This window comes from Mastomys coucha, unplaced genomic scaffold, assembly GCF_008632895.1.
Source record: "Mastomys coucha isolate ucsf_1 unplaced genomic scaffold, UCSF_Mcou_1 pScaffold5, whole genome shotgun sequence".
Classification (NCBI taxonomy): domain Eukaryota; kingdom Metazoa; phylum Chordata; class Mammalia; order Rodentia; family Muridae; genus Mastomys; species Mastomys coucha.
Genome location: NW_022196911.1, coordinates 52,056,690 through 52,079,046, shown reverse-complemented (window position 1 = coordinate 52,079,046; position 22,357 = coordinate 52,056,690). Strand labels below are relative to the sequence as shown.

General features: G+C 44.7%; 1 protein-coding gene across 3 annotated transcripts in view; it reads right to left on the bottom strand.

Moving 5' to 3' along the window:
• Gria1 (glutamate ionotropic receptor AMPA type subunit 1) overlaps positions 1–19,655 on the bottom strand; it is a 319,984-nt gene extending 300,329 nt beyond the window's left edge. Inside the window, exon 1 of one of the 3 annotated variants that reach the window (XM_031353691.1) lies at positions 19,501–19,655. In XM_031353691.1, coding sequence (XP_031209551.1) covers positions 19,501–19,513 — 13 coding nt within the window. In that variant the 5' untranslated portion in view covers positions 19,514–19,655. The remainder of the gene's footprint in view (positions 1–19,500) is intronic. The other 2 variants (XM_031353690.1, XM_031353692.1) reach the window with 2 other exon arrangements.
• Positions 19,656–22,357: the final 2,702 nt, after the last annotated feature.

Sequence of the window (22,357 nt, the reverse complement as noted above, 5' to 3'; positions counted from 1 at the left end):
GTTCCTTGGGTAGACATCAGAAGGCAGGTTACCTAGAACTGGCTTTGTAGAGATAGCATAGAGAAACCTGGCAGCTGGGGTAGACTGAGCCAACTGGGCAAATGTCTGACAAGTGTCTGAGTCTGGAAGGTCCCTGTTCTGGTTGGTGGTTTAGAGGACTGGACTGGGTAACCCAACTGCCTATAATAACAAACCATGGTCCCAGGGTAGGATAATGGCTAAGAGTGAGGATTTTGGCTTTCCTAATTTTGCACCCCACATGTTTGTGAAGAGCATGCAGAGAATCAGAAATCTTTCTGGGAGGTCCTGGCTCCCAAGTGGCTGCAGATAAACTCATCTGCACCCTTAATAATTAATTCATTTGATCGTGAGTCATGACTACACAGATGACCAGGTTATCAACTCTCATCACCCACACTCCCAAGAAAGTCTTCACTTTCAGAACTGCAGACTTCTAATCGCTTCTCTGCCTTTTGGCTAAGATCAGGTGCAGAACTGCAGACTTCTAACGGGAAACCTTTACTAGCCAGAGAGCTCCTGGGGTCCTCACTGCTATCAACTCTCAGCAATCTGTGGTGTAAACACGAGGATGTGATGGTATGATTAGACCACATGTGATCTTACACATTTCAAAGGTGATCCTAGTCAGTCTTGCTTGAAGAAGAGGCATATGTCCTGATAGAATTGTATGATTTTGCCTCTCAAGTGCCATCTCTTGACCTTTTATAGGTTAAAGCTAAGCTATTGCTCCCAAATTCTTCTTCTAGAAGGTTTGATTCATACAGATCTCCAAATCTCTCAAGCTCACCATCCCTTAAAACAAAATGATTTACTTCATTTTTTATTTATGATTATTTACAATGAGGTATTTGTGTATTCCACATGTGTGCAGGTGCCCATAGAGTTCAGAATAAGGTATCAGATCCCCTAGAGCCTGGCAGTAGAGTTCCCAGCTACCCAAATGGATGCTGGGAACTGAACTCAGGTCCTCCTGAAGAACAACGGTACTCTTAATTCTGGAGCCATCTCGCCCACCCTTCCATTGCTTTCAGAACTGAGAAACCCCTCCCCCCATCATTTATCTCCATTCCCATTTATACTTTCTGACAGTCCTTATTAATAATGTTGCCCCTGGACTCATGGAATCCTAATGATCAAGATGCCATTGAACTAGAAACACAATGTTGCCTTACTAAGGTAAAATGCCAAAGACTTACATTTCTGAAACAATCTCAACCACATACAGTTTTAAAGAATCAGCTTCTGGTTAATCTTACTTGGATCCACTTTCTTGGATCATCTCCTTCCTCATAAAGAGCTAATTAACATTGCCCTATGCTTCTCACGAGCTATGTACTTAGCTGATGTATGCTGCTTTGTTGTGCCTACATAAATGCAGAGCTGAATTTAAATTTTCTTTTATTATTATTTTAAAGCAACAGACTCTAAGCAAGACCCCGAGAGCCACAGAGCACCGCCCTGGCAGATGGTAAAAGGAAGCAGGGAGTGGGGTGGCTCTATTTTGAGGTTTTGTTGTCCTGTCACTTACACGTCAAAGAGGTTTTGGGTCGAGATATTTCCTAACTAAATTACAGAATCCCATCCAGGGCATTTTTACTTTCCATGTCCTTCATTGCGATAAGAACATTGGATTTTTCTGGTAAAGACTCTGGAGGGCATCTCCAAAGGAGCTTGTCACAGCAAACAATTAGATTGAACAAACAGTAATAGTTCCCATTTACTGCACACTTACTCTGCTCCAGGTCTTATGCTAAGCACTTCCTAAGTTTATCTCCTTTGGTTCACACAACTCGAGAGGAATGTGTCATTACTGTTGCTTTACAAAATGAGAAACCAGAGCTTTGAGAGGTTAAGTCGCTTATAAAAATCACCTGGGGTACAAAATTAGGAAAGCCAAAATCCTCACTCTTAACCATTATCCTACCCTGGCAGCATCTATGGCTTGTTATTATAGGAAGTTGGGCTACCCAGTCTTGTTATCATGTCTACTCTCTAAGAGCTGAGGGTCTCCACAGTTGGTTTTAGCCTTTTGGGGGATAGAGCAGGTAGGAAGTCAAAGAGGACAATAAAAGCCCATAAAAGGGGGGAGGGTGATGAAATAAAAGGAAAACAAATAATGTGTTACTGAAGGAATGAAAAATGGCCTCATAGGACAATGGTGGTATCTGAGAGGATGACAGATACACAATGTCACCATTACTCCTCCTATCCAGCACTGTTGAAGGTTCTGGGCTGGTCTTCTGGCCCACCTCTGTGGCATTTTGAGTCATTATTAGAGAATTATGCACCCATTCTCTTTGTCATGAGATTTTGTCAAACTTCCCTACAGGGTCATGCATGTGACTTTACTCGAACCAATGCAATATTTCAGGTCATAATACAGAGTAGAAAAATGTCTACTTATGATAAGGCTTAGTCTCAATCCCTGTGAATTTTCACCAAAAGTTATGGCTTCCTGGATCTTTGCTTACTCCTGAGAGATACACAGGGGACACTTATTCTGGGAGTCCAGATCATCCAGCTGAGGACAGGGGAAACTACAGCCAATTTGAGGTCAGTAATAGATTTTTATGTCTTTTTTATAAGTAGCTGAGACATTTGTCTAAAACACTGTCTATCACTGATTATTTTTATATCACTGTATCAGTTTCCCACAGGGAATCTTGGTGACTTTAGAAAAGTGAAATCATATACTTATACTACTATGAATAACTATGTCATATTTAAAATTAATCTTAAATTCTTATCATAATTACAAAACTCTGCCTACCTCTTTGCTCAGCATGCTTTAGCTACATCAGTCTTATTTTGCTTTCTGTTCGTAGAATATGCAAATTTGCTCACATGTTAAAGCCTGCATACTTGCTATTCTTTCCTTTCTGGGATATTCTGGACACTGGGTCTATATTGTCTACTATGATAACCACTATCCATAATATGTGGCTACTTAAAATTAATAAGATTGAATACTATTAAAGATTCAATTGGAGTAGTCATATTTCAAATGCATATGGTCAGGAGCTGCTTTAATAGACAGCATGATGCTGAATTATATCTCCCAGCATTACAGAAGGTTCCATCAATCACAGTGCTGTGATTGTTAATCTGACTGTCATGTTGATAGGATCTAGAATCACTTAGAGACAAGCCTGTGTATGCATCAGTGATGGATTTCCTAAATTATGCTAACCGAGGTGGGAAGACCCACCTTAACTATGGGCCTCACAATCCCATGGGCTGGGGCTCTGGACTAAGGAGAAAAGTAGAGAAGCTGAGAGCTGGCTCTTATTTCTCGCTCATTCACTCTGCTTCCTGACTGTGGACACAATGTGGCCTGCTGCCTCACACACCTGCTGCCCTGGCTTCCTCCAGGATGGACTGGACCCTCAGTGAGCTAAATCATTTCTTGTCAGTCATTTTAGTCATGGCCACCAAGAAAGAAACAAAGACTCAGTTAAACTATCCCCTCTTCACAGAAGCCATACAAGGACCATCCTTCTAAAAACTCTCTTTGAAGACATCCACCTGTTTTCTTTTTATGGACCTTGGCAACTTTCTTCATTTGTTTCTGTTTCCCTCTGTTTTCCCTCCTTGGGTACCGAGAAGTTTCCATTCTTGCCCCAAACCACAGTAGACCGAGACAAATACAAGAACCAAGCATATGCAGCTCTTGTTCTGCCTGTGCCTCCACTGGCCAAGTCTGAAGCATTTAGAAAGTATTTGAATTCATTGTTTCTGTTTGTTCTGCAGAGTGTCTACCCTAACAGCATTTGTGGCTTTGATGTGTTTTCTGCTGTAGTTCTAAGGCTGATGCACAGCTGGTGAAACACTGGTGGACTGAAATAAGTGGGTGGGGCATTAGGAGGTAGAGAGAGCTCTCTCTGGGGGAGGGAGTGACAGGAAGAGAAGCCATGTGAGAGCGGTTTGGAGATCTGCTGTGGTAGGACTGGGAGCACACCTGTCTGAAGCATGGCGGGAATGGAGTTATAAGTCTGAAGTAGGCAGACAGAGATTGTACTAGAGAGGGGCCTGGACTCCGGGCTGATTTTTATCATAGTACAAGATGGGGGGGTCTTCAGTGACAATTTTCAGACAGAGAACGTTCAAGACTAGAAACAGCAGGAAGGACACTGTCTGCCAGCTATGTGTCAGTGAATCACAATATGGAGGAGGCGGGCAGAAGGTGGATGCTAGAACCTCAGTAGCCCAGAAAGGGAAATAGGGACCAGTTCAAGGGTCAGAAGAGCTGCAAGACCAACATGTGGTATGTGTGGGGTGGAGGGATGTGGAGATCACATACACCAAAGACTATAAGAAACAATGATGGAAGACTGGGCTTGGCCACTGAGAAATCCACATATAACCCAAGAAGAATTGGTTCACTAGACCAGTCAGAGGAGAAGCCACATACCAAAGCACTGAGAGTCATCTTGGAGGAAGGAAAAACACTAAGAACAACTTGTATTAAGTAGTTTACCTGAACTTACCACCTGCCTGGATTCTAGAAGCAGAGGGACCCTCATGCTTTTATAAGTTCTGGTTCATCTACCCTCCACCTCATGTTGGTTCTTCTTGTCTGGTGTGAACAGTCAGCAGAGAGCAGAGAGCTGGGAGATCACATTCTTTGTCCTCTAGGAGGCTATAACACAGGAGAAGTGAGGGATGCAGGACTGCCTCCCGTTTGCTCAGAGTCTGCTCTGATTCAATTAACTTCAGTTAACAAACAGAATCTGGCATGGAGAGAAGGTGAGTTCTTCAGCCTAACATTTCCTTCACTAAAAATTCAAACCTCAGTATCCATTTTGCGATCCCATGCTTGGAAAGGCATACCGAGAAGAATGCAGTTCTTTTTCTATGAAAGAATGAAACATACACACCTAGGCACACAGGAACCTCCTGCCATCATGATAAACAACTCTAGAATCTTCTGGATTCTTCTCTAGACAGGCAGTGTCGCCAGCTGCGTCTCCTTTCTGTGAGGAATGCTTAGGAAGCCTAGCCTCTGCTTGCATGTTCAGGGCTTCTGTACTCTTTGGCTGTTCTGCACAGGCAGAGGACCCAGAGTTGGGTACCTAGAGCACCCATACTGGGTTGCTCAGAGTAACCCATACCTCCATCTCTAGGGGACCTGATGCCCTCTTCTGACCTCAAGGGTATCTACATATATGTGGTATACGTGCACACACACACACACATACATGGAAATAAAAATGAAATAATAAAAATAAATAAAAATAAAAAGCTTTTCTTTAATTTGAGAATGTTTATTGTTCCTCTCCTTTGCTAGGATGCCTGGTTTATAGAGACCAGGACCAGACTATCATTTTTCCAGTGTTTCTCTTGGGACTAGACAAGTGTTGAATCCAGTTGGTAGCTGCTTCTATCAGTGGGTTACTCTTGCAAAGCAAGGCAGCCCCTATGACATGATGTGCAATACTATGTAACCCCCGCAGCCCTGGCAGGCCCACAGGTTGCTAGGATAGGATTTCTCTGGGACTTGAGTGCATGCGATTTTTAGTCACCACTGACACCGGTGTTCTCTTTCTCCCAGGACCAGAAGGCTCTACAGGCATGCTCTTCTATGAGTCTCGCTTGAGACAGATCTATGGAAAGCCAACTTCCCATAGTGAGTCACACTATGTGAATGGATCGGGGACTTGGAGGACAGAAAGACTTGCCTAGCAATAATAATGGCATCTACTACTAAGCTCATAAAAACTAATGACTTCATTCAGGCCGTGCACTAGAGCAACCGACCTTTGTGGCCGCATCTCCTTCCGGCCAACCATGAGAATCCCATGCTTGAGAATGACAGCACATTGTCAGTTTGTGACCTCCTATGAAGGAGAGCCATGTCTCCCTTCCCTTGGATAAACACCAGCTTAGGGTCTCAGTATGTTTAGCCCAGGTTAAAGCCCCCTTCCTGTGATCCTGGCTCTCCCTGGCCTCCCTTCTCTAGGCCCAGGAAAAGTTTTATTCCTGCCAAAGACTAAAGGAGATGAAACCAATTAGAAGATGGGACCATCTGGTGGTGTGGGCTTAGCCAATCTGGAGCCAAGATTCCCACTGGGACTGTGAAAGTGTTTGTGCATAGTAGATTGAGTAAGGAGAGCAGGGGCTTTCTTGTCACTGGGAGAGTGGACAGGTGACAGATTCCTCAGACTCAACACATATCAGAGGTAGCCTCAAGGGATGAGACACCCATGCAAGTGTGACAGTGCTAGCTGTTCCAACTATATCATTGGTCAGTTTTGTTCCTGGTTGGGCAGGCATTATTAAACATCACTCATAGCTATCGCTCACATATCAGCCTCTATTTCAAACCTCTGCCCTCCCTGACCTCTGATCTTGTCTGGCTTCTCTTTTAGAGACTCTTGCAGTTCAGCAAATGGACTCTCTCCTCTCTGAATTTTTCCTTCTACAGAGATATGCTGTAGGAGGACTTCTGTCTTGTTTTGCTCTTAAGCATCTGACCTCCATTCTGTGGGCAATAACATGCTGGCTTCTTCTGCGGGAAAGGATTGTCTCAGGAGTGTTGTATGTAGCTTTTGCTCACCTGCTTTAAATTCTGTGTGGACCGCGCTTCCAGCCCCTTCCTAGATTCTGTTGGATCCACGGATAAAAAAAAAAAAACCCAACACACCCACGCACGAGTTAATCTTAAAATGCCTTTGCTAACTCAATGACTGGGCTCTCCTAAACCTCCCCTGACACCCTAGACATAATTGGATAGAATGACCATTGGCCACTCCAACCGAAAACACATGGCTTGTGGGCCTTATCTCTTGCCGCTCCTCTTCCTTCTTTTCCCCTAGTTCTCCCATCCCACCCCGTCCTCAGTCATTGGTTGTTGTTATCTTTATTGATCGATTAAGAACCAATTGGGGAACAGGGCTTTGGCATCAGAACCACACAACTACACAAGTGTTATGACCAATGATCGGGCAGGGTGATTAGATGAGAGCAGATGTGTTCAGGATGGTACTGCTGTGGACAAGGCAGCGATCATTTGTCAACCCCCTTACCCTCCAAGAATGATCACTGATCTACCTCTAGGGCAATCACAAGACTTTAACACGCTGGTTACTTCACACACTCAGAAATGAGGTTTTTGTTCAATGACACCAGTGCCAGGATTTTGGATTGCCAATGGGAAAGGGAAGCTCCTCCATCACTGGACTTTGAGGACCAGCCAGAGGTGGTAGTGTTGTTGGAGTGATCTGTATCAACTTGTGTCTGACTACAAAGCTAAGCCTAAAGATCCGGAGGCCACGACTCTGTCTTAATGCCAATTCAAGCCCTTGAATCCAGAGGCAAACTGAAACAAAAACTACTCACATAACTTTGTTTTTTTTTTTTTTAAACCACTGGTCATCATGGAGCCTTGACTGTCCCCTGCACAAACAGTGTTGGCCTTTGTCTCTACAAATGGGGATTTTCTTTAGTCCAATCTTACAGACTGAACCACTTGAGAAGAGTTCTGGATTAGCAGCGCTAACATATTGGGGCCTGGGATAAACTTAGCCTAGCAGTTTCAATTTTTTTTTTTCCATCCTGAAAAGAGACCCATTCATAGATAATGACCACCCTCACAGGAAGACATTAAAGATTAATTAGTCACATTGTATCCATGGTATGTTTATGTTAATGGATAAGAAGCTCTGGTAATTATAACACCCTGCCTTTCCCCAGCACTTCTGATTCCTCAAAGCCCTTTCAGATGAGTAATGGCACTGGCTTGCTCTAATGACCCTGAGACTCTGCTTTTAGCATTCCATACTGTACATCTGGAAGATAACTAGACTCAGAAGTTCATCCTGCAAGCATTTGCCAGTACCAGCATCCAACAAGTTATCAGAACCCTGTTATACTAATTATTACATTTAAGCTCATTGCAAATAGTTCTATTGATCTTATTGTTCATTAAAGCAGATTAAAAGTTTTAAAAAAAGATGAAGTAAGGCTAGCGAGCTGGCTTCAGAAGTTAAAGGCGCTTGCTGCCAATCCAGTTCTCTGAGTTTGAGTCCCAGGATCCATAAACTGCAAGGAGAGGACCAACTCCTGCAAGCTGTCCTCTGACCGCCACACATGTGTGTGCGCACACACAGAAGAAAAATAAATACATGTAATTTTAAAGTATAAACAAATATTAGACAAAAAATCCTCCATTTAAAAAGAGCTTATTTTTAAAAAATGCTTTAAAGATAATCATCACGTTCTTAAGAAGAAAAAAAGCTATGAATGTAATGCCCAATGAAAGGAGGCAGTGTGTGCAAGGCAGGTTATGGGTGTGCACAGGGTCCTTTAGGAAGCTGTCTGTAAGGATGGGTGTGTAACAGCCAGGAGTAGCCTAGCTGCTACCGCAAATACAGAAACCATGTTAGAAAGCCACAAACACACCAAAAGTCTCAGTTGATATGTTCACCAAAAAAAAAATTATAGGAAATTTATCTTTTGTATTATAATTACACAAAATTTAATTTTGCTTAGTGTCTCTGTTCCCATGGCTTTCTGTAAAGTACAGTGTTTGAAGTACATAAAATAAAAGACAATCTCAGCAAATCACTTTCATCCTGAACATTCTACTTTAGGAGGACACTGAAACATGCCCAGCCACTGGGTGATAATTTCACTACCCTCTTCATTCTCCGTAGTTCTGTCTGCATTCTCTGAATCTTGGACCTCCAATGTTCCTGGGCTCTCCTGAACTTTGAGCTTGACTGGCTATGACATCCCAAGGAATACTGAGAGAGCTATAGTTGTTAGAAAGAAATGTCCCTTAACTGAGCTAGCAGGAAGTACAGCGAGCTGCTTAAGTGCACAGGGGCATGTGATCGGACAACCTGCAGTGATGCAGGCAGTAAGGGCTGCCACTGTACCTGGGAAGGTATCTGCAGACACACCATAGGCTGAGGAGAGCCCACCCAACACATAGATGTCTAGGAACCAAATTGGAAATGCTCAGAGGACTGTACCACAACTGAGAACCTCTTCCTCATCTCCGAAGGGAAGTCTTTCCTTATGGCTCTGGAGTGGGAAGGGGATGTGAATCCCACTGACATGCAGTCCTCTCCATGATGCCTGAATATGTGTGATGCTATCTCCATGATCTCTTGAACGCAGCTGAGGTTCCAAAACGGACCATCAATGTGAACAAAGCAGATGAAGTTCACACATGTGCAGCCAAGCCAGGCTGTAGTGATATTTTACTTAAAAAAATAAAATAAAATAAAGCTTTCAGCGAATAAGAGTGCTTGCTGTACAATCATGACCTAAGTATAGAACCTAGTACCCATTGGGCATGTCCAAGCATGAACGTGTACTTCAGTGCTGCGGGAGACAGACACAAGGGGATAGCTGGCTCACCAGCCTAGTTTATGGTTCAGTGAGAGACACAGTCTCAAGGGAGTCTTTCCAATGTGCTTCTCCCTTCTCTGCTGATGGGCATACATGTGTGTGCACCTGAATGCCTGCACATGCTCGAGTGCACACAAACACACACTCATACCACACTCACACATGTGCACACAAATATATATGCCTGCACACTCACACATACACACGTGCACAACAGGACGAAAGAGCTCCTTACCTTATTCAGAGCCCTCATATCCATCTAGAGCTACTGGAGAGACTCATACCTGGCTCTCCCTTATCATTTTTCAGCCACACGTCATAACCACACGAGGATTTGATATGAAGCTTCCTGGAACTCTCCAAACTCAACAGAATCAGGGTGTCTCACCCCTCAACACACATTGCCACAGGCAGCCTTGCTCTCATCACTGCCATTGCTGGCACATCATTCATTCATTCATTCATTCATTCATTCATTCATTCATCAGCTTAGCATCACTGCACATGATCCTGAGGTGATGATAATGAGAAACTTGAGGAAACAAGGTGATCTCCCTCTAGCTGGCATGCAGAGAAGGCAAAGACTGCATGACTAAAGGATGGGGGATGACTGTGTCATTAGTGGAAGATACTCAGGACTGAGATACAGAGGAGAGTGGATCAAGAAAGCAAAGAGGGCTTATGGGGGATGACAGAGCTGGAGTTGACTAGCACAGATTTCCTTCTTTCTTCCCTCACTTCTTCCCTTCCTCCCCTTTTTGCCTCCCTTTCCTTCCCTCCCTAGTTCTCCCATCCTTTCCTCCCTCCTCTTCTCTCTTTCCTTCCTTCCTTTTCTCCTCCTTCCTTCCTTTCTCCTTTACTTTCTTCCACAGGATTTTTCTATACATCTCAGATTGTCTTATAACTCACTATGTGGCAAATGTAACCTCAAACTCATGGTTATCTTCCTCTCTTAGTCTACCACTTGCTGTGATATCAGTGTACTGACTGGTTTCCATGCTAGAAGATCTGCTGTACATAGGGTTTCCAGAATTCCATGTCCTCCCTGGATCAGTCAGCAGCCTTCACAGATACTCAGCAGAACCACATGTGACAGGTGCTCATCCATATACCATCAGCATCCCCTTCCTCCCAGCATCTCTTCGTCTGTCTCTTGCCTGCCCTCACCCCATAATGGATATAGTAATAAGGGAGCAGAGGCCAACGACCTCCAGCCCAAAGTCTTCCAGCTGCTGAGTAGCAAAAACATCATCTCCTTCCTACTCACTGCCTTTCACTCTAGAGAGGGGGAAGACTAGGACCAGTGTCTGTCTGACTCCCTTTGAGGAAATCAAAGTCTAAACATGCACTTCTTTGCTTAAAATTCCCAGGTAGCTTTCCATGGCCTCTGTCTCCAGCCACACACTTCCCTGTATCTCCCCAGCAGGTACCCGCCTAGATCACAGCTAGAATCCTCCACTGGTTTCTTTGCCAGTACACCATCCCGTGCTCCTGTCCTCAGTTCATACCCTTAGCTCCACCCCTGCCTAGAGCTGGCTCCTAGGTTACATCTTACCTGCTTTCCCAGAGACCTGCCTTGTCCTTTAATACACTATCTGAGGCAATCCCTTCTTTTCACTCATGTGTCGTTGTTCCTGGCTGGGACGCACCCTGAGCACAGAGCTGTCCTAAAATACTCCTGGATCCTGAATGAACAGATCTGTATTTACATATAGCATGTGACTATTTCACATTGGGACTATCTTTTTTTGTGATATTAGTTGGTTTAGGAACCCTCCCAACCTATAGGCCAGAGAGGCACTTCTCTCCCTGAAGTTTTCCATATGCACTCAGTATAAAGATCCCACCCTAGAGATCGGGGAGATGCTCAGATGATTAAGCGCTTGCCTTACAAGCATGAGGACCTGAGCTCAACCCTCAGTTTCCATGTAAAGTCACGAATGATGTTTCACATTTTCAAACTCATAACTGGAGAGATAAAAACAGGCAGAACCCTGGGGCTCTCCAGCCACCAGCCTCGCTTAGCAAAATCCATGAGCCCCAGATCTCACCAAGAGACTTATCTCAGGAAACAAACGAAACAAAGTGGATGGCTCTTAAGAATCAATACCAGAGGCTGACCTTTGATCTCTATGTGCATGCACAACATATACATACATGGATCTCTGTACAAATATGTGAACTTGCATGCGCACAAGCATGCATAAAATGAAGGATGCTGGAAGGATGCTTGTACACGTCTGTGACTATCTGAATAAGAAGAGAGTCTGTTGTTTGAATTCGGGTCTCCATATCTGAATCCAGAGACTCCAATCCCCTTCCATTGCACCCTACATGATATATCTACAGGTGCTCTCAGCCGACCTGTCTTTCTGCTTTCTCCTTCTGCTTCTCAGTCTTCTTGGCTGATGAAATGTAGATGGTTCCAGCTGGGAGTTTACTTCCAAGAGGGGAGTGCAGAAGTTCCTTCTCCTGAGCATGCATAAGGAAGAGAAAAGGGGGAGAGGAAAGGAGAAGAAAGAGGGGAGAGGGAGCAGAGATAGGAGGGGAAGCAGAGGAGAGGGAAGGAAAGGACCAGGAGCAGACTGTCCTTCATTATCTCTTTGTGTGAGCCTATTTACTCTTCAAGACCCTGAGCCCCTTGAGGGGAGAATCAATGCTTGGTACATTTTCTTTTCCTCAGTTCCTATTGCAATGGCCCGTAATGGCAAATGGATTTCATCTCTTGAGTCAACTCTGACCAATTCACAGTAGCTCCTTAGAATGCTGAAGTGAGAGGGAGTTTGAGGTCATGCTGGAAAGAGTGTGAATAGCAGCAACTGTCTGCACGGTGTGGAACGGGCCTGATGGGAGCCCCACGGCAGGAGAGGCAGTGACGGATGCTTCCAGTGACTGAATACATCTGTGAATGTTACCAGTTTCCCAAAACAGCTCATGTAACTACTTTACCCTAAGGCTCCAAGAAGACAGCAGCCATCTCTCTCATCCCAACAGAGGTCTTTACCCACAGGGATGGGTGTTTATCAATAAGCCTCTGTTAAGGGAGAGAACTGAGATTCAACCATACACCAGTGTCAACACCTGTGCTTCTTATGGTGAGAACACGGGTGAAAATGCAGGAGCCCAATCAGGTTGTCATATCAACCAGAGAACTGAAGACATCTGCTGTCATCCAGGGGCACCGGCGTGGGTGTGCAGGGTGAGCAGTGTACCCGCTTCCTCCGAACTGAGACAGTCCCTTCTGGATGGAGAAGAGATGCTCATAAGACAGGAAATAAAGGAGGGCTGCAAAGGCTCAGGAGACACTTGATCCCAATACAAGTCTGCAGGCGGCTTCCCAAGGCTATCGAAGCAGCAAGCAGTAGCTAGGGAAGGAGACGCTACTATCAGTGGATCTCCTTGCAGGGTCTAGCTGGAGCTCTGGGAAGGCAGCTTCCTTGCTGGGATGGGCCTTTTGGTGATGCAGCTGCCTTTGAGCCACCCCTATCCCCTGTAAATAACATCATTACATTCAGTGCTTCACTAAGCTAGACTCAGGTAGGATCATTGCACTGGTCTATTGGGATGCTATCCGGGGTCCTATCTATGTCCATTCACATTGCTCCATGAAAAGTCACATCACAAAGTACAGAATAAAAACAACGTTCCGCTCTGCAGCTCAGAAAACAGGCACACATCGTGTGGTTGGGCTGGAGGGAGCATACTGACTCTGTGAACTTACCCTCTCTAAACATCTCCGTACCTCCTCACTACTAACATTTCCACATTTCAATACCCATGTAAGCCTTCCCTCTTCTGAAATCTCTCTTGTCCACAGCCACAGTGTCTGTCTTATTTTATCCCGAATCAGATCCCACTGAATCCTCAGAGACTAATTTACGCACTTTGGCATAATTTGCAAACAATCTCCATTACTTTCAGTAGCAGCATCTACAGAATGGGATCACTATGCCTAAGACAACATCCACGATGCATCAGCAACAGAGCAAGCTTCGGAATAGCCTTTGCTCACCCCATCACTTGCTGCACTCTCTGCATTTCTATAGTAAGGCTGATGTCTTTTGTCGAGCAATGAGCAAGTGTTACATATCATTTGTGTCCTTTACTATTTCTTGCAGGGTGAATTATAGACATTAGAATAAAATAGTGTGATGCTGACACTAAAGGAGATAATGGGAGTACTGTCCTGTGCACAGACCCGGTCAAGCACAGTCATCTGATCACTGCAGCCACGTGGATGGCAAGGCATAGAGAGAGCTTAGCTAAACCTGGAAGCTTATGTTTTATATTTTTTTAAAAAAGTAATTCTCAGTTCTAGACAGTAGATGTTGGGTAGGGGTGTGTGCCCAGCATTGCTTAGTGTCTTAATTTTTTTCCAAAGAAGGTAGAAAGGCAGGGTTTTTGTCTACCTCCTGAAAAGCATTCTGAAGGGCGAACAACATAAATGCGGACTATGAATTCGAAGCTCTAAAGTGATGTGTCAAGCTTATACAACAGCTAAGAGGCCTTTGTCGGTTGCCAGCAACCAAAGCCTTGTTAGAACACTCTTGAGAATCCCAATTGGACCTACAGCAGGAATCTCATGATGGCAGAGATATCACCCTCCACCTGGTTCTAACAGGCTATCTTCATCTGTAGATGTGTGGGTGAGCCCTGCCTATTGGTGGCTATGCTCCTTGATGTTAGAGGTCTTTTCATGTGGACTTGGTACCACTGTGTGTGGATATATGCACTTTGAAGGAGTAATTCACATTCTAGCAGTGGATAGGTGCTCCACACACAGGTAGTGCTACTTACAGAGGCCACACAGCTTGCAATGGCGATGTGGAGGTAAGGAAGAAAGAGAGAGAGTTGGACTGGTCGAGAAGGGGCCCATTGGGATGATGACTGCCCTATCTATCAAGGCTACATAGACTTGGGGCTTAACATTGCTTTATCTCTTGATAACACTTTTAATGTTTTATTAGGCATATTAATTACATAAATCATGGTCTCGCCATGACATTTTTACACAGGTATATAGTATGTATTGGTCACGGTCACTCTTTACCCCCTCACATATCTTCTCCACAAACCTTGATCCCCTTCCACTCACCAATGAGGCACCCTGTCTGCTTTCTTGTTTTTGTTTTTAGTTTTGATGCTTCAAAGAGTTGGGTAGGGGCTGTTTACAGGGCTCTGGGCACCTTGCCAGCGGCTATGCCCCTCAAGCAAATGTCTTGTGCCTCCCCCCAAACCCACTGCCCATAAATCTTCAGGGAGGGCCAAGGTCCATTCTCCATGTCAGGAGGTTGATGGATCCACTCTCATGCAGACCTCGCTCTGTCTTTTACATTTTTAAAAGGATGGGACATACAAATTTTAATATGAAATCTCATCGTCTCACATGGCAGACTGTGTTCTGGAAATTGCCCTGGGGTGGTCATTTACTGACCTCTTACATAGCACGTGATCTATGTCAAGTTGAAAAGCCCACCTGGAGCCTACTAGAGGTCCAAGAGGGGAAGTTCAGCAACATTTTCCCTCTACACCTGCTGTTTTCTTGCTCAGAAAGTTCTACCCTCTACGCTTCCTGTCTTCTCTCCTTCTTTACCACACTCCCTGACAGAGGCCAACCCCATGCCTCCCTGTGCCTCTAATACTCCTTAGAAATCTCTGCAAAGGCACGTACCACATTACATTTTAATTTTCTCTTACAGGACAGTGTGCCTCGCTGGGGATAAAGTCCTCCAGGGCAGAGAACGTGTCTTAGCTTTGTCTGCGTTTCTGGTACTTAACGTTATGCCTGGGTTTGGTTAAGGGCTCAGAAATGCTTACTGAAGAAATGGAAGACATTTTAGATAAAAGCATTGCTTAAGCTGCGATGCCCATACTAAGCAGTATAGAGTCTTCTGGGTCTGCTCTTGAATATTCTGATTCTGGAAGAAGAGAAGCCACTGCTGAGCCTTGCTTTAAACCAGCCCTCTGGGTGAATGCTATGTGTGCTGAAGTCCATGAACCTCTTGGTTAAACCATAGGCTGCACAAAGCTGGGTCTTTGTTTTTGTGTTTTAGTTTTTGGCACTTACAGTACCAGCATCTGGCACAAGGCTGCATTCTTACACGAAGCAGGAATTGTGTGTGTGTGTGTGTGTGTGTGTGTATGTATACGTGCATACATGCATGCCTGCGCATGTGTCTGCATATGTGTGTGATAGAAAAGAGTGAATAGAATAATGAATGGAGGAATGAGTGGAAGAGTTGAGATGAGCTGTACAGTGGTCCTCTGATTGCTACCTAACTGAAGCCTCCCTTAGCATGGCACTTGTTCACTTAATATATTCTTATTCTATAAAGGCATGGAGGCAGGTAGGTAGCCCAGTCAGTAAATACCTACTTTATAGATAGCTGCCCATACTCTGTCTTAGTAGACTTCGAAGGAGACTCTGGGACATGTGAATTGATCATTAATCATCACCTCCTAAATTATGGCAGGAGAGGAAAGTCCATGCAGAGACACTAGACTCTCACTTTAGCTGGCAGGAGTCAGGATGCTTCTGCCTGTCTCCCCTGCATCCCTTGCCCTACCATATTCACCACCCTCCCCTTAGATTGCCTGTTACTGAAGCTTCTAGCAGGAACAGTTAAAACATGTCCTCTCCTTTCCTTTCTCCACCCTCTGGTGGAGGGATAATGAATAGCAAAATACATCAAAACAAAATTGAATGATCAAATTGAAATGATAAACACTTGCTCATTTTTTGAAGTCAAAACTGAACGGGGCATTAATTTGAGGTAACTGCTCCTTCATCTTTCAGAGAAACATTCAAAGCTAAATCTGAATGACATATTTTACTTTCTTTTCCATGCCTGATGAGTTAACCCATTCTGCCCAGAACAACTCTCTCTCTCTCTCTCTCTCTCTCTCTCTCTCTCTCTCTCTCTCTCTCTCTCTCTCTCTCTCTCTCTCTCTGATAGTTTTACTCAGTTCAAACTGGGAGAGATGCACAGATTCCCACACTGATGGGCCACACAGACATAGTCACAAAAGGTTCCACTGCTTCCTGTGAAGGTAGCAGAGGACTGACAATGCTACTGCTCCCCCCCCAAGTCTCCTCCATTCCCTCTGATTATGGGACTAAAAAGCAGAACTAAAGGTCTAATAATAAATGGCTATATTGCTTCTTGTCCCCTTTGGGTTGAATACAATCTAGTAGAGAGGCAACAGTTTTATCCTCTCTGTTTCCAATGCCCACCTTGCCTCACAGCTTGAAGAAACATTGAAAGAACAGCCAGATTCACAAGCAGACATGAGTAACAACCTGTATGCTGGTATGCAGCAGGTGGCATGTTCAAAAAATTCTGATCCACTGCCCATAATAGGCAACCTTGCCTGTGCCTTGCGTCTGCCTCCCTGATAAACAGGCAGCAGCTCTCTACATGATCAGGTCTTAGGTTGTGAAGATAACAGACCAGAAATACAACCTCTTGCCTTTGAACATTCCTACCTCATTGTGTCCTTATTATCTTGTCTTGGCACTCAGTATTTTGACAGTAAGGAGGTAGTTAGCATATCTTTCCACCATATTCTGATACAGACAGTTCTCAGCCCTGTGAGTTGAAAGTACATGTACCAGCTATTTGTTCTTATTGATTTTCTTATCCTTGTTGGACAGTAAGCCCCTTTGAGAGTTTGACCAAAGCAATGAAATTGGGGTCTCATAAATACATACACACACATGTGCATATATATGTATGTGTATGTATATATGAATGCATATGTATGTATGTGTATAACACACACATGCATAAATATATATATATGCGTGTGTATGTTCTGGTACCAGTAGAGGCCAGAGGAAGGTGTCAAATTCCGTACAGCTGGGATTATAGTTGTTGTGAGTCACAAGATGTCGGTTTCGGGAACTGAATTTGGGCCTTTGCTTGAGTTGTTTATGCTTTTAAACAACTCCCCCACAGCCAAAAGGCATCTTCACACTTGCTTATATGTATAAGAGGTTTGGGTGGTCGAGATACAGTGATGTCTCATTAAATCCTTCCCCTCATAGATCTATTCCAAGCCACAGGAAAAAGAACAGAGGTCATCCAATAACTAAAGACCTGCTCTGCCTTGTTCTCAGTTTCTCGCTGTGATGTTTTCACAGACCTACAACCCAGAGATTCAGTGTTAGCTCTTTTTCTTCCATGTGGTGAGTGTGATTCTTGATTTTGACAAGTTGACTGGTTTAAATTCTACTTAGGGGATTAGTGAGACATACCTATGGGGATGTCTGGGGGCATTTACAGATTGAGGAAGACCCAGCATGAATGTAGGAAGCACTATTCATGGACTAGGGAAGTAACCCGAATTAAAATGGAAAAAGAGAAAGCCAGCAGAACCCTATCCTCCCCTCTTCTCTGCTTCCTGATCTGCTCAAGTGTGAGCAAACAGACTTGGGTTCCTGTCACCGAGTCTTCCCCCTCAGGAGGGACTGTGTCCTCACACGGAGTCAACAGAAATCCTTCCTACATCAAGCTGCTCTTGTCAGGTATTTGATCAATCAACTACTATTGCAAGTAACACACCAGACAAGATCTTCAACCCTGGCTTTACTAAATGCTTTAGTGACTTTTTCATCCATTGGACCACTCCCATGCAAGGTCACAGTTGGCAGCATGAAACTGGAGTTTATCACTTTCAATGCTGCATCAGGCACTGCCTCATCAGAACATCCTCTATTACTTCAGGCATTGTAGTCAAGGTGTCCTAAGGACAGGTGGATTTGCTTATTATAGTCAACAGAAATGTGGATTTGAGGGTAGAAGGTGGTTACAAGACCACTCTCAACTTCTCTACTGACCTTGTGAAGGTTACATAGCTGCCCCACCTCATGTTTTTGTCTCAGAGAGGATGACAACAGTTTTCTACAAAGCTCTGACAAGAATTAAAATAGATAATCCCCCAAAGCAGCTAGTTCCACATAGTCTGTAGCCAACGATTAATGAATGACAGCAAACACGACCATCCACGGCCAGGACGCTTTTAACCAAAACCTTCTGGTAAGTTGTAATTCCTGAAATTCATATCAGGATTATCCCATATATGATCTCACAGGCAGAGGAAATTCTGAATTCTTATTTGGACACTTCAAAGTCTCACCAGCAGCAATCACAGAGAGGCTCTCATAAGGGAATATGGAAGAGAGATGAAAGCACATCCATGCCTTCAACCATCCGTAGCTCAGCAGAGGTCATGGAGCCAATGGTGGTTCATGAATCTCTACAATGCTGACTCAGTCCAGCTTGGGTTCTGTAGCTGTTCTCCCTCATTCTAGAGGCTTACACTTTGTTGCAATGCAATTCCACCAGAGCTTAATCCCCAGAGGGACACTGTCTCTACTGGTTAATTTTTAGCCTTTCCTCTGACATAGAGAGACAACTATACAACCCACTACCCAGATTTACATGTTTAGTTCCTGTTATTAAGGGAATTAGCCCACCACCTTTATAATACTGTTGCTCCAGATGTCCCTGCTGCAGCTTCCCCTTGGTGTTCTGTTTTAAGTTCCAAGGGCATTACTAAAACTGTGTAGCCTTCTCAGATCCTTCTCTCTTTAACCTACAGCCTGCGTTAAGCAGACAGTCACTTCGCACTTCTTTGGAAACCACCTAGCCAATACATTTCAGTAATTATTATTTACTTTGCTGATAAAGGACACACTTCAAATCTACCCGTGTTTATCGAGATATAAGCACATTTTCGTTCTCCTACTGGTGAGCAGGAAATGGCTGAAGCATGCTAACCACATTGTCCTCAACTCAGGACCAGTCCTTCTCCCTCTCTGCAGTTGTCTATAGACTTTCTCAATTGAGAGGCCCCAGTGAAGTAGACCAGATCCAGTCAACCCAAGACCTCACCACACTGGCGTTTAAAACTCGCTGATGGTGAAGAAATATACCCATTCCACAAAGCACAACAAGATCTAAAATATAGATGGTGGGAATTACTTAAAAGGCTCTGGAAATTTCCCTTCAAGGGCCTGGACGACTGGAGTCATTTTTGCAACAACAACACCTACCCACGGGCCCTCCCATCATGGGTCTAGCGCAGAAAGACATGTCAGAAATAGCAGCCATTACTTACATCGGTAAGTCATCTCAAAGCTGTCGCTGATGTTCACAATATCGATCTGGGGAAGCAGCTTGGGGGGCTCCGTGAGTTGTGACAAGGCAAACCTAAAAGCCGCATGTTCCTGTGATTGTTGGTTTGGAAATAATCCCCCTGTGAGCAAAGAAAAGGCAGTGTAGTAAGTCCTGGGTAGAGATAGATCTCAATGGCTCTGCAGCCCATTCCAGGGAGTCCAGTCTTTTCCCATGCAAACCCAGACCTCTGGTCCTTGCTCTCACTGGTAAGGAATCCAAACAGACTCAACTGGATGCTGAGGCTTACACTCTCTCCATGGATAAGCTTTTATGCCAGGGCCCCTAGCGCCCATCACTTTGCCCCAACATTTGACCCTGTGCCCCTTGGCTCAGCAAAGAGCAGAGAACACAGGAGACTGTAGAGTTTTACTCTTCGTTACTTTTTTTTTTCTACAAGATGTCCATGAGCCTCTGTTTACACACACACACACACACACACACACACACACACACACACACACACACACGAAAATTCTCCCTGCATTTATCTCTTCTTATCTGGACTCCATTTCTTACTCACAGAGCCTTTGTTACAAGCAAGTGTTGCAAAGTGTTAGAAATCGAAGCCTGGGACCCTTCAGGCTTTTCTACCTTAACTTTTTGTTTGCTTAGAGTCTCAGCCAGGTCTGCGTGCTAGGATGCTATGTAACTTGCCCATTGCCATCCAGACTTATTATTTATTTTCTCTGAGCATTCTAGTTGTTGCCTTTCATTGCTCATGCTTCCAGATACCTAGGACGGTCTGATTACATAAGGGGTTGTCATTGTGCTTTGCAGATGTAGGGGTCTTAAGAGTGCCAAGATGGGCCATCATCTTCCAGTGAATAGCACAGGGATGGTACCCGCCAGGGCTTTTGTTGTGAGACACAAGGACATGGGGCTTTTCTTTGCAATAGTATGGATGTGCAAATGAATTGAAATGCATTCCTATAAATTGAAAGCAGCTGTTTCTAGGGCCCAGACTATAACAAATGTGTGCACAGAAGTTTATCTCTGAATTCACAGTTCCAGTAAGGTCCCGGTAACTTTCTGTGCGGTGGATACATGTTTGGTGTTAGAGATCATGTGAGTAGAATCGATAATAACCTCCTGGAAGCGATAATTTCAGCATTTGTCCGACAGGTCTCCCTTGTGTTTAAAAAGAGCAACAGTGACAAAGACCGAATGTGAAATTCCTGCAGGGATGCGTGGGCTAATGTGGGTGTGCTCACAGAAGCACCACAATGATGATGTACACACATACCTGCAGAAACCTAGTTTCCTTGATGTACGATTACAACCAGCGGCAAAATACAGAGAATAAGTAAGAAGGGAAAGGAACCGTGCCATAGGCCGGCACACACGACTTACATACACACTTAACAACACTCTCATTTAAAAAAAAAAAAAAAAAGCAAAAGCAAACAAGCAAACAAAAAGCTAAAACAATTACTCTTGCTTGGGATGCTTTACTCTCTCCTCCCAGGTGACCACACCCCACACTCCCCTGGTCCTGCTTCTCTCTGGAGTGAATGGAAGTGAGCAGGTGGAAGGTGGGAGGGAGCAGCTACAGGCTGGGCCACAAGGGAAGTGTCTCCTGGAGGCAGGAAGTTTGCCTGTAAGGCAGGAGCTCACGCATACACACGTACACACTTCAGAATACAGCTTAACAGGTGTCAGGAAACAAAGCAAGTTTCTCCACAGCTACTCTAACAGTACCAGGAGCCAGGGAGCTGGAGAGGCCCCAAGAGGCTATTAGAAGCACAGGTGCTATATATCCCACCCCCCAATTCTCCCTCCCCCCTGGAAACACAAACATTCCCACAAACAAACCACCGTAGTGGAGATGGAACTCTCCCTGCTAAGCCAACCCATGGTGTGGGGAGGACACAGAAAGGCAGCCTGCCAAGATGCCTCAAAACGTAACAGCCTGGTTGATGCTGGGGCACAAACAGTGCTGAGCTGCTGGTCACCCTGACCCCAAGCCCTGTTCCCTAAGCTGATGTCGCTTCATTTGTCTGGCTTTTCCCCATGGTTACAGGAACAGCAATACCTGTCGGCTCCTTAGTAAATACAAGTACAGCCACTGAATGAAGGGAAATGAGGGACAGAGAGGCATGCAGCATGTTGAAACCCACCTGCTGGTTGAGAGGATGGAGTCCAGGAATGAGGACTGATGCTGGGGGGGGGGGGGGTGAGGAAAGAGCCTATGCATGTGTGTGTGTGTGTGTGTGTGTGTGAGTGTGTATGTATTCTTACTGGAACACTACTATCAGTGTCTACGGACACAGCACACAAGAGGATGGGGAAAGGGTGAGAGAAAAGACAGGCTAGGAAGTTCCAGGATCAGGGAATGGGGGACACAGCCCAGTACGGCAGAAGGGAAAAGGAAGAGAGGGGGTCCATAGAGCTCTGGCTACCAAGTAAGGCCATGGACTTCTCAGCAAAGGGAATCAACCTAGCATCCACCACTCCTTCCCGAAGAGGGGTCTCTTTCCCCTCCCCCAGCCAGACATCACTGCCATCCTGGTCACTCAGGCTACATATGAACATTTACTATATAACCACAACACACATATGCCCACCTTACATATTTATATAAATCAAGCAGAGCATCCACCTAGCCAGAGTTAACTCCTTAAACACTCTGAACCCTGTTTCAAGCACAGTCTGATTATATTTTTCCCTCTCTGGAACAGAGGCTCCTCCATTTCAGGCGCTCAATGCTTGATGCTTGGAGTGCGCGGTGTATGTGCACCTGTGTATGTGAGTGCTCGCACACACACACACACACACACACACACACACACACACACACA